Raw genomic sequence first — 13,150 nt, forward strand, 5'->3', positions numbered from 1 at the left:
CAAAAATGTAAAATAACCAATAAATTTCATTCAACTTCACAATTGTGTTCCACTTGTTGTTGATTCTTCACCAAAATTTACATTTGGTATCTTTATGCTTGAAGCATGATATGTGGGAAAAGGTTGAAAAGTTCCAGGGGGGCGAATACTTTCGCAAGGCACTGTATAGTGGAAATAATACCAGGCGAATGTGGGTTCTTCTAGATTTGTAAAAAAAAGAATTCATCACATTCTTGGACAGTTAAAAGGGTAATGTCATGTTATTAAATTGCTTTACTTAGGCAGCATAAAAATAAGCTTGCAACTGACATGCTTTTCAATTATCCTGCAATTAGCTTTTATCTTACCTAATGTTCAGCTTGTTGGCAAAGAGATGAGCCAACAGACCCTGGATTAGTATGCAGAGTAGTTGCATTCTAGGCTGAGGAGTTAACTCCTGATATATCAGCCACCTATCTCCAGTCCATTGATATCTATACATCAGTTAACATCGCACATCCCCCTTCTTCTCAGCTTCCGACCAAGCTGCTATTATCAATCTTGCAAAATCACTAGCCCACTGGATCAGAATTTTCCAGATCAGTTTTCCTAATCACTGCTATCACTTTCCTGAGCCATGTGCTTTGTTCAAAGGTCTTGTTCTTTCTATATAAAAATGTTGTGATAACAGTGTAGACTTCTGATCAAACACTTACAGACCATTACTGTGTTACAGTAGTACAAGCTCAGCAGTAGGATGAAGCTACTGGACCAGAACTGTTACTCAAAGAGGAGTGCCGCCCCTCCCCTCTACAGCAGGGAAGTTAGAGTCTGGAAACCTGTGTGCTGCTCAAGAAACAACTTGAGAACAACCATCTAAAAAGGTTTTCTGTGATTTTATATAGATTGACCATAAGAATGAGAAAGTAAATAAATAACTTATTTATCAGCTGAAGCCCTCCCCACCCCCAATCCAGTGGTCTTTGTCAGTTCTGCAGTGATGATAATTCATTCATGATTCACATAACTGCAATATACAACTAATAGCCTCAGCAGGTACTTGGCACATGTGGTGCATGACCAATGAGGCCACAAATTGACTATAAAGGTCATGAAGATGTCTTCACTGTACAACTGGGGAGGAACACCAGTGTAGCTGAGTATTCAACCATTTTATATAATTTCCTAATCTTGGGCAAATTATGTAAATACTGGAAAACTGATTTATATTGTTTTAGAGTATGTTTAACCAGAAGGTACCAGAAAAGTCTGGGGAAGATTAGCTGCTCATATAAGTCACGAAAGGCCTCAACTCCTTTCCGTTCAAATTATTTGAATGGTTTTTCGGATGCAGGCCAATCTCCAAGCCCTAAAAGACACCAGAAAGTTGGCTTGCTTCCCAGCAATGCTGCTTGGCTTACTTAGAGAGATATGAGGCCTGAAGAGTTCTTTATGTTATTCCACACAGATTGGCAATATTTCATCAGCAGGATGGTGATACATGTTCAGAAGAAGGTACGAATCAAAAGGATTGAAGTTTCCACTGAAAGCCAAAGTGGTTTTTCCAGAGGGATCTAATATAGTGTAATCTTAACAGCTTGGCGAGTAAAAATAAGAAGGCCAAGTCCACCAGATTTGTGTCTACAGAGGGAATTCCATGCCTCCCCAAACATCATTAATCGCTGTTGAGCAATTTAAATGAAGTAATCAAGAACAGAAATGAGAATGACTCTAAAAAGGTTACCATTTTTAGAAGAATTTTCACTAGTGGACGATACAAGACCATTCTTCTATTTTTTATTCAGAAGGATCTGAATAGTAAAGGGTGGTCCATTTTATCTACAGACAACGTGGGCGTAAGCTTGATATTTAAGTAGTTGAACCAGTCAAACATTATACTTGCCTTGGCTACATCAGCTTTCCGCGAAATAGATAATCAGTCACTCGACACATTCACAGTGTGCATGTAAAGCTAAAGCGAGTAGACCTTACTTCCCTGCACATGCTCAGGAGATACGGCTTTAGACTTGACTGTGTGACTATTCACATGAACAGCACTTTCAGATGACTATTCAGACATAATTAGCAAACATTGAGCACATGATTATTAATAAATTTTTTACAGAATGCACCATCATATAAAAAAAATAGCTGCGTCAGACATATAGAAATATTACAGCGGCTAAACGCCCCGTCTCCAATAAAAGAACAAATACACAGATGACAGTCCTCGGATGACATCTATTTCATTAGGATCCCAGTGTCTAAACACAACAATCTAAAAAAGGTCAAGCCTGGCCCAAGATTTGGTCATTTATTACAAAGCTTTACAATAAACAAATATAATAGCATATTTCAGATCCCCATCTCTCCAGTCTCCAAATTACAGGAAGTAAGCTGTCAGTGACATGCAATCACTTCAGCTCAAACAAACGAACAAATTACAGCAGTATGTTATATTTGAGTGCTCTTGGGACTCGGTTAATAACCAGCCTTCCATCATAACTTAAGGAAGCAAAGAGCCAGGGGTCTGCGGAGGACCATTCCACGGCATACACACTGTCTTCATGCTCTTCGTAGGTAGCTATTATACTGTCCTGGAGTGGCTCTTTTGTTCTGAGAGGGAAACAAAAAAAATACAATTAACTGAAAGGGAAAAATACAACGTTGCGTACTTGTAGAGCGCATAATTATAAGCATGGAACAAAAAAAAGGACGAAAAGTGTCAAACAATGCCGGGACATCCTGAGGTTATAGATCAAACGGATACCTTATTTCTATGACGAACATTTTCATTTGCTTGGACAATTTAACCATTGTAAAAAAAAAGGATGACAGATGTTAAAAAGTATAAAAAATATATAATTATAGAATAGGTTATAACGAGGACTTGGACAATGGCAATTGCGCCCAAGAATAATGCACTCTTCGTCATATATTCAGCAATTTTTATTATATGCAGAATATGAAGAAACTCTGTCAAGGTGTTCATACACATAAGATAGTGTCCAAGTGCTCATTCAGCTATTCGCTATCACTCCGGACCTGTCCATACATATGAATGCATGATCAAGCCAAGAATCTAATGGATTAAATGTAGAGAGATGCAAAACCAGGACGATAAAGGAACAAGTCGGAAGAAGAATCAAAGCATTGGAAATGTAGTGCTGGAGAAGGATGCTATCAATACCATGGATGGCAAGAAGAGCAAATAATTCAATTTTGGAACAAATCAAGCCAGGCATGTCACTCGAAGTAAGGATCACCAAGCTATGACTTGCCTACTTTGGACAAAACATACGAAGAGAGCAATCACTGCAGAAGGACAACATGGTCAGAAGAATAGAAGGAACAAAGCGAAGAGGAAGACCAGCAACTCAATGACGTAATACAATCAAGATAATGGCAGAGAAGTTTATATGCTTGTCGGCTCCGCAGCCGGTCATGCCCCGGTTGTACCCTCGGTGCTCCGCTGATCGCTCCGGGAGCAACAGCGGCTGGCCCTGCCCCCTCCTCCTGCGACCACGTGCCGCAGGTCCTGCACGCCTGCGACCGTGCCGTTCTGTGTCTGCAGGTGCTGTCTACCCCTCCCATTCTGCATAGTACAGGACTCGTGTCTGGACCTGGACAGGTCGGTCACAAGGTCCCCAACAACCTCTTATTAAAAATCCTCTCCACTCTTAAGAATGGAATTATTTTTAATTCTATCATATACAGCTCATTGGCATGGTAACAGGCTACCCAGAGACTGCAGGGTAGCCGGTAACCTAGGCAATTACAGTACACGCTTTATGCTTTAGAGTCTGCAATTGCCACTTTGAAGGTGGCCAGTTTGCTGGACAGCTTCAGTCCCTTCTGAGCTTCTCTCATGCTGTAGTTAACGTTGCCTTTGTTAGAAGCATGGGAGAGTTTTCAGTTCAGACTAATTATGCGACCATACCCAAAATTATCAAACTACAGGAGCTCACCACCCTGAGCAAACAAGAACCAGGGGGCAGATGAGTGGTGCAATCCTCAAAAAGAACCTAAGACAAACTCCTACAGCACCAGAAAGTTATTATTCCAGGACAACAGATGCAGCTCATGACACCCACTATGCCATGTACACAGTTCATGACATTGCCAATCGGTCATTAATGGCCAGCGGAAGACTTCATCGTTAAGTTTCTTTCAGACATCCAATTTTCACGAGTGAGTGATATCCGTGCTTTTCATACACTTGTAACTGTGATAGTCTATGGGTCCGTTCACATGTCCACGATTTTTCGCTGTCCACAGGGATCAAATTCGGCAATACCAGTCTATGGGTCCATGAACTAATTGGACCGCACTTGGATGGCATCCAAGTGGGGGTACGATTTTCACGAACTGTAAGAAGGGAGAAAGTGGAGAAACTTTTTTTTTTTCTCCACTTAAAAGAAAAACTGATGACAATCGGCCCACACTCTGATCAGTTTCTGATCAAACTAATCGGTCAGTTTTTCTTGTAACTTGTAAAAATGAACGTCTGAGTGAGTCCTAACAAGCGGTAGAGGAAACAGGCATACATTTCTCGCACCCTGCCATTGATTTGGTTTTGCTTCTTAGAATTATGGTAAAACGCGAATGTTTAATACAGTGTGAAATTGTTTCAAATGCTTTGTCTCTAGCGAGATCCTGTGCGAGCATTTATAGTGGCTTAGAGCAGTTCTGATATTAAAACTGTGAAATGGGCAGGTTTCTTCGCATGCAGAGTCTTATGCTTCTACCTAAAGCTTTTCTTGACATTGGCAGAGATTGCATCTTTTTATAGAATGCTTTATGGAGCCGTCATGTGTCAGGATTTACCAAACGTCTGAGGCCACATTATTCAGATTTACAACAAATGATACCATTGGTATCACATCTAACCAGCACGTATCAAACATCAGAGATATTCTAGACCGTTACAAAGAAATGATCAAAATCTATGTGATTAGCTTTTTTTTTCCTATTAATATGAAGGAACCTTAAGAATACCAAATAAAACAGGTTAAAGGGATTGTCCACTTTAGATAATGATGATATGTAGAGCACACCGAGGCCCACTGCTGCAGTCCAAACCTTGTATGTGTTAGTAAACTTATCAGCAAGTGCTCAATTTCCCTGCAGCACCTCCAGAGGAGAAAAGAAGCATTGCTCAATATTTACTAAATTAATGGGTTGTCAATGTATAGACAATGTTGGGTCCCTCAGAGCAAGGAACACTCTTCAATTGGTTCTTGGATTTGTTTAGTAAAGTGGCGCATTGAACAGTGACCAAGGCAACTTTCTACTTATGCAAGCAGTGGCAATAATATAACGAGGTTGCCCCCTTAAAAAAAAAAAAAAAAAAAAACAGGCTTGTTTAGGTTTTTGAAATTTCAGCTTTCATTTATATGGATTAATCCTTCACCCCCGTTAATCAGAAAATTTAAAAATAGAATAAATAATATCATTATACTGGAAGAAGCCGTGTACAAAAAACGTAACACAATGATTAAATGTGAGAGACAATGGGCTCCATGTTTGGATACTCCTGGTCTGCATCAGAGAGCTGTTACCGGAGAGACAATTTAATTTATTTGGAAGGGCATTATCTGCATCTAATGTGATAATTTGATGTTTTAGAAATATCCAATGTGTCTATTAAAATGTGTCTATTAAAATTCTATTATTTGCCTATTTAAATGACTGAAACACAATATATAATAAATGTTACCTAAAAGACCGTAGGGTCAAGTATGGAATAACAATTCACTTTTCTGGGTATATTTTCGATATACCGGACCATAAGACGCACCCCAAATTTTGGGGAGGAAGATAGAAAAACATTTTGATTAAAATAAAATGGTAGTGCATCTTATAGTCTGATTTTACAGTAGCTTACCGGGGGGGGGGAAGAGGAATGTCTCCTGTGATCTGAACATACGCAGCCTCCAGTGGCTGTTTTCAAAAGGCCCACTACAGGGAAATCAATGGATGGGATTCCGCTCACCACCGACATCTTATGAAAGCCCACGGCCTGCAGTCTCGCACCACTGTGACACCCCCTCCTCCCAGTCCGGGGCTAGCAGCATTGCCCCACTCCCGCTGCCTCTGGCCTACTGCAGCATCATCCCTGCCTCCTGTGACCCGGCTCCACAACAGCCCCCCGTAAACTACCTTCGGATTACAAGATGCACCCCCATTTTCTTTCCAAAATTGGGGGAATAAGGGTGTGATTTCTTATTTGAAAAATAAGGTATTTCTTTCCCTGGACTATGAGCGAGTTGGTCCAATAACTCCCTTGGGAATAATCTATCTACAAAACCCCTATGTTATGTTTAATGTGATTAATGTTACGCATGACTTTTTTCAAAAAATGTAAATAAAAACGATTTAATTAAAAAAATTAAAAAAAAGCACTATTCTGCCATCAGAGGTAGGATCAGCTGATCGTCAGGAGGAGGGACTGGATCCCCAGTAATCTTAATATGTACTTACCTTGTAATGTCTTCACATCCTGTCCTGTCCAGATGTGTCCGGATCCCAGAATTCCAAGCGGCGGAAGTTCACCGACCGCCATATTGGGACTCCCAAGTGATAGGTTTCACAATATGGAAACTGCTGGTGGTACCAGCCACCTGCGCGGTACCACCAGCGGAACACCGCCGCACCACACACACTGTATAGGCCGTACGCACCACACACACACAGTATACACCGTATGCACCACACACACACACACACACTATACGCTGTATGCACCACACACACACACTGTATACGCCGTACGCAGCCTTTTGCGCGATACCACCAGCGGAACACCGTCGCCGGGATCAGCTGAATGATTCACTGACTTCCGCCATCTTTGTACAGGAGCGCAAGTGCAGTTTTAATGTGACCGCAGGCGCAGTAAATCATTCAGCTAATCCCGGCAGCAGATGTGTGAAGTGTCTACAGGCAGAGGAAGCCGGTCACATTAAAGGGGTTTTCCCACGAACGAAAGTTCATTTTAAAAATTGTCTGTGTCTGACCGTGTACGGAGCATACCACATATCCCGGGCAGGGGAGGAAGCAAAAGACAATACTGACATTACAGCAGGGGATAACAGAGGATTTCTTTTGTCAGGTACAGTATTTCACTGACTATTTTTAACCCCTTTACCCCCAAGAGTGGTTTGCACGTTAATGACCGAGCCAATTTTTACAATTCTGACCACTGTCCCTTTATGAGGTTATAACTCTGGAACGCTTCAACGGATCCCAGTGATTCTGACACTGTTTCCTCGTGACATATTGAACTTCATGATAGTCATAAAATTTCTTTCTTATTACCTGCGTTTATTTGTGAAAAAAATGGAAATTTTGCAAAAATTTCGCAATTTTCCAAGTTTGAATTTTCATGCCCTTAAATCACAGAGATATGTTACACAAAATACTTAATAACCAACATTTCCCACATGTCTACTTTACATCAGCACAATTTTGGTACCAAAATTTTTTTTGTTAGGTAGTTATAAGGGTTAAAAGTTGACCAGCGATTTCTCATTTTCACAACACCATTTTTTTTTAGGGACCACATCACATTTCAAGTCACTTTGAGGAGTCTATATGATAGAAAATACCCAAGTGTGACACCATTCTAAAAACTGCACCCCTCAAGACCACATTTAAGAAGTTTATTAACCCTTCAGGTGCTTCACAGGAATTTTTGGAATGTTTAACCCCTTCACCCCCAAGGGTGGTTTGCACGTTAATGACCGGGCCAATTTTTACAATTCTGACCACTGTCCCTTTATGAGGCTATAACTCTGGAACGCTTTGACGGATCTTGGCGATTCTGACATTGTTTTCTCGTGACATATTGTACTTCATGTTAGTGGTAAAATTTATTCGATATAACTTGCGTTTATTTGTGAAAAAATTTGAAATTTGGCGAAAATTTTGAACATTTTGCAATTTTCCAACTTTGAATTTTTATGCCCTTAAATCACAGACATATGTCACGCAAAATACTTAATAAGTAACATTTCCCACATGTCTACTTTACATCAGTACAATTTTGGAACCAAAATTTTTTTTTGTGACGGAGTTATAAGGGTTAAAAGTTGACCAGCAATTTCTCATTTTTACAACACCATTTTTTTTTTAGGGACCACATCTCATTTGAAGTCATTTTGAGGGGTCTATATGATAGAAAATACTCAAGTGTGACACCATTCTAAAAACTGCACCCCTCAAGGTGCTCAAAACCACATTCAAGAAGTTTATTAACCCTTCAGGTGTTTCACAGGAATTTTTGGAATGTTTAAATAAAAATGAACATTTAACTTTTTTTCACACAAAATTTATTTCAGCTCCAATTTGTTTTATTTTACCAAGGGTAACAGGAGAAAATGGACCCCCAAAGTTGTTGTACAATTTGTCCTGAGTACGCTGATACCCCATATGTGGGGGTAAACCACTGTTTGGGCGTATGGCAGAGCTCGGAAGGAAAGGAGCGCCATTTGACTTTTCAATGCAAAATTGACTGGAATTGAGATGGGACGCCATGTTGCGTTTGGAGAGCCCCTGATGTGCCTAAACACTGAAACCCCCTACAAGTGACACAATTTTGGAAAGTAGACCCCCTAAGGAACTTATCTAGATGTGTTTTGAGAGCTTTGAACCCCCAAGTGTTTCACTACAGATTATAACGCAGAGCCGTGAAAATAATTTTTATTTTTTTTCTCAAAAATGATTTTTTTAGCACCCAGCTTTGTATTTTTACAAGGGTAACAGAATAAATTGGACCCCAAAATTTGTTTTCCAATTTGTCCTGAGTACGCTGATACCCCATATGTGGGGGGGAACCACTGTTTGGGCACATGACAGAGCTCGGAAGGGAAGGAGCGCCATTTGGAATGCAGACTTAAATGGATTGGTCAGCAGCCGTCACGTTGCATTTGCAGAGCCCCTGATGTACCCAAACAGTACAAACCCCCCACAAGTGACCCCATATTGGAAACTAGACCTCCCAAGGAACTTATCTAGATGTGTTTTGAGAACTTTGAACCCCCAAGTGTTTCACTAAAGTTTATAGCGCAAAGCCGTGAAAATAAAAATTCTTTTTTTTTTCACAAAAATGATTTTTTAGCCCCCAGTTTTGTATTTTCACAAGGGTAACAGGATAAATTAGACCCCAAAAGTTGTTGTCCAATTTGTCCTGAGTATGCTGATACCCCATATGTGGGGGGGAACCACTGTTTGGGTGCATGACAGAGCTTGGAAGGGAAGGAGCGCCATTTGGAATGCAGCCTTAAATGGATTGGTCTGCAGGCGTCACGTTGCATTTGCAGAGCCCCTGATGTACCCAAACAGTACAAACCCCCCACAAGTGACCCCATATTGGAAACTAGACCTCCCAAGGAACTTATCTAGATGTGTTGTGAGAACTTTGAACCCCCAAGTGTTTCACTACAGTTTATAACGCAGAGCCGTGAAAATAAAACATCTTTTTTTTCCCACAAAAATGATTTTTAGCCCTCCAAATTTTTATTTTCCTAAGGATAACAAGAGAACTTGGACCCCAGAAGTTGTTGTTCAATTTGTCCCGAGTACGCTGATAACACATATGTTGGGGTAAACCCCTTTTTGGGCGCACGGGAGAGCTCGGAAGGGAAGGAGCACTGTTTTACTTTTTCAACGCAGAATTGGCTGGAATTGAGATTGGACGCCATGTCGCGCTTGGAGAGCCCCTGATGTGCCTGGACAGTGGAAACTCCCCAATTCTACCTGAAACCCTAACCCAAACACACCCCTAACCCTAATCCCAACGGTAACCCTAACCACACCCCTAGCCCTGACACACCCATAATTCTAATCCCAACCCTAATCCAAACGTAAATGTAATCCAAACCCTAACCCTAACTTTAGCCCCAAACCCTAACTTTAGCCCCAACCCTAACTTTACCTCCAACCCTAGCCCTAACCCTACCCCTAACCCTAAACGTGACTGAAATACGTGGCACTGAAATACGTGGCACTGAAATACGTGGCACTGAAATACGTGGCATTGAAATACGTGGCACTGAAATACGTGATACGTGGCACTTAAATACGTGGCACTGAAACACGTGGCACTGAAATACGTGATACGTGGCACTGAAATACGTGGCACTGAAATACGTGGCACTGAAATACGTGGCACTGAAATACGTGGCACTGAAATACGTGGCACTTAAATACGTGGCACTGAAATATGTGATACGTGACACTTAAATACGTGGCACTGAAATACGTGGCACTGAAATACGTGGCACTGAAATACGTGGCACTGAAATACGTGGCACTGAAATATGTGATACGTGGCACTTAAATGCGTGGCACTGAAACACGTGGCACTGAAATACGTGATATGTGGCACTGAAATACGTGGCACTGAAATACGTGGCACTGAAACACGTGGCACTGAAATACGTGATACGTGGCACTGAAATACATGGCACTGAAATACGTGGCACTGAAATACGTGGCACTGAAATACGTGGCACTGAAATACGTGGCACTGAAATACGTGGCACTATGACTGTCAGAAAATGTTCATTAAACGGTTAGGGGTGAGGTTAGGGGTAGAGTTAGGGTTAGGGTTTGGATCCCTTTATCACCTTGATGGTGGTGGGTGGCTTTTCAGTGTGTTTTCTGTTTTTTTTCGATAAAAATGCATGCGTTTTTAACGCAAACAAACGCATGTGCTTAAAAACGCAAGAAAATACTGCAGGTTGTATTTCTGAAAATGAACGCATGCAGAAAAAAACCGCATGCGTTTGAAAACGCGACCAAACACGTACAAAAAAACCGCATGCGTTTTCAATGTTAAATATAGGGAAAAAACGCATGCGTTTTTTTGTGCAAAAAACGCTGCAGACAAAAACGCAAGTGTGAAACCAGCGACGCTTTTTATAGCAAAAAAGTTTTTGCATCTCCACATTTTGACACCTATAATTTTTCCACATTTTGCTCCACAGAGTCATGTGAGGTCTTGTTTTTTGCGGGACGAGTTGACGTTTTTATTGGTAACATTTTCGGACACGTGACCGTTTTTGATCGCTTTTTATTCCGATTTTTGTGAGGCAGAATGACCAAAAACCTGCTATTCATGAATTTCTTTTGGGAGAGGCGTTTATACCGTTCCGCGTTTGGTAAAATTGATAAAGCAGTTTTATTCGTCGGGTCAGTACGATTACAGCGATATCTCATTTATATCATTTTTTTATGTTTTGGCGCTTTTATACGATAAAAACTATTTTATAGAAAAAATAATTATTTTGGTATCGCTTTATTCTCAGGACTATAACTTTTTTATTTTTTTCGCTGATGATGCTGTGTGGCGGCTTGTTTTTTGCGGGACAAGATGACGTTTTCAGCGGTACCATGGTTATTTATATCAGTCTTTTTGATCGCGTGTTATTCCACTTTTTGTTCGGCGGTATGGTAATAAAGCGTTGTTTTTTGCCTCGTTTTTTTTTTTTTTTTTCTTACGGTGTTTACTGAAGGGGTTAACTAGTGGGGCAGTTTTATAGGTTGGGTCGTTACGGACGCGGCGATACTAAATATGTGTACTTTTATTGTTTTGTTTTTTTTATTTAGATAAAGAAATTTATTTATGGGAATAATATATATTTTTTTTTTATTATTTATTTAGGAATTTTTTTATTTATTTTTTTACACATGTGGAAAATTTTTTTTTTTACTTTTTTACTTTGTCCCAGGGGGGGACATCACAGATCATTGATCTGGCAGTGTGCACAGCACTCTGCCAGATCGACGATCTGCTGTGCAGGGCTGCAGGCTTACCAAGTGTCTGTTCTGAGCAGACACTCGGTAAGCCACCTCCTTCCCTGCAGGACCCGGATGCCGCGGCCATCTTGGATCCGGGACCTGCAGCCAGGAAGGAGGTAGGAGACCCTCGCAGCAACGCGATCACATCGCGTTGCTCCGGGGGTCTCAGGGAAGCCCGCAGGGAGCCCCCTCCCTGCGCGATGCTTCCCTATACCGCCGGTACACCGCGATCATGTTTGATCGCGGTGTGCCGGGGGTTAATGTGCCGGGGGCGGTCCATGACCGCTCCTGGCACATAGTGCCGGATGTCAGCTGCGATATGCAGCTGACACCCGGCCGCGATCGGCCGCGCTCCCCCCGTGAGCGCGGCCGATCGCGTATGACGTACTATCCCGTCGGTGGTCATACGGGCCCACCCCACCTCGACGGGATAGTACGTCTGATGTCAGGAAGGGGTTAAAGAAAAAAAAAAAGAACATTTAACTGTTTTCACAAAAAATTACTTCAGATCCAATTTGTTTTATTTTACCAAGGGTAATAGGAGAAATTGGACCCCAAAAGTTGTTGTACAATTTGTCATGAGTACGCTGATACCCAATATGTGGGGGTAAACCACTGTTTGGGCGCATAGCAGAGCTCGGAAGGGAAGGAGCACCGTTTGACTTTTTCAACGCAGAATTGGCTGGAATTGAGATAGGACGCCATGTCGCGTTTGGAGAGCCCCTGATGTGCTTAAACAGTGGAAACCCCTCACAAGTGACTCCATTTTGGAAACTAGTCCACCTAAGGAACTTATGTAGATGAGTGGTGTGCACTTTGAATACCCAATTGTTTCACTAAAGTTTATAATATAGAGCCGTGAAAATGAAAAAATCATTTTTTTCCCACAAAAATGATCTTTTCGCCCCCAATTTTTTATTTTCCCAAGGGTATCTGGAGAAATTGAACCCCAAAGGTTGTTGTTCAATTTGTTCTGAGTACTCTGATACCCCATATGTGAGGGGAAACCACCATTTGGCTGCATGGCAGAGCTCGGAAGGGAAGGAGCGCCGTTTTGGAATGCAGACTTTGATGGAATGGTCTGCGGACGTCACGTTGCGTTTGCAGAGCCCCTGATGTACTTAAACAGTAGAAACCCCCCACAAGTGAGGCCATATTGAAAACTAGACCCCAAAGGAACTTATCTAGATGTGTTGTGAGAACTTTGAACCTCCCAATGTGTTTCACTAAAGTTTATAACGTAGAGCCGTGAAAATAAAAAAATCTTTTTTTGTTCTACAAAAATGATTTTTTAGCCCCCAGTTTTGTATTTTATCAAGGATAACAGGAGAAATGGGACCCCAAAAGTTGTTGTCCAATTTGTGCGGAG

At 41.4% G+C, this 13,150-nt stretch overlaps 1 protein-coding gene across 1 annotated transcript in view; it reads right to left on the minus strand.

Moving 5' to 3' along the window:
• Positions 1 to 1,706: 1,706 nt before the first annotated feature.
• The window catches only part of EIPR1 (EARP complex and GARP complex interacting protein 1), a 285,030-nt gene continuing 273,586 nt past the window's right edge, over positions 1,707 to 13,150 (minus strand). Inside the window, exon 9 of the mRNA XM_077291375.1 lies at positions 1,707 to 2,595. Within this exon, the coding sequence (XP_077147490.1) occupies positions 2,421 to 2,595 (175 nt within the window). The 3' untranslated portion in view covers positions 1,707 to 2,420. The remainder of the gene's footprint in view (positions 2,596 to 13,150) is intronic.

The sequence above is a fragment of the Ranitomeya variabilis genome, chromosome 2 (assembly GCF_051348905.1).
Source record: "Ranitomeya variabilis isolate aRanVar5 chromosome 2, aRanVar5.hap1, whole genome shotgun sequence".
Classification (NCBI taxonomy): domain Eukaryota; kingdom Metazoa; phylum Chordata; class Amphibia; order Anura; family Dendrobatidae; genus Ranitomeya; species Ranitomeya variabilis.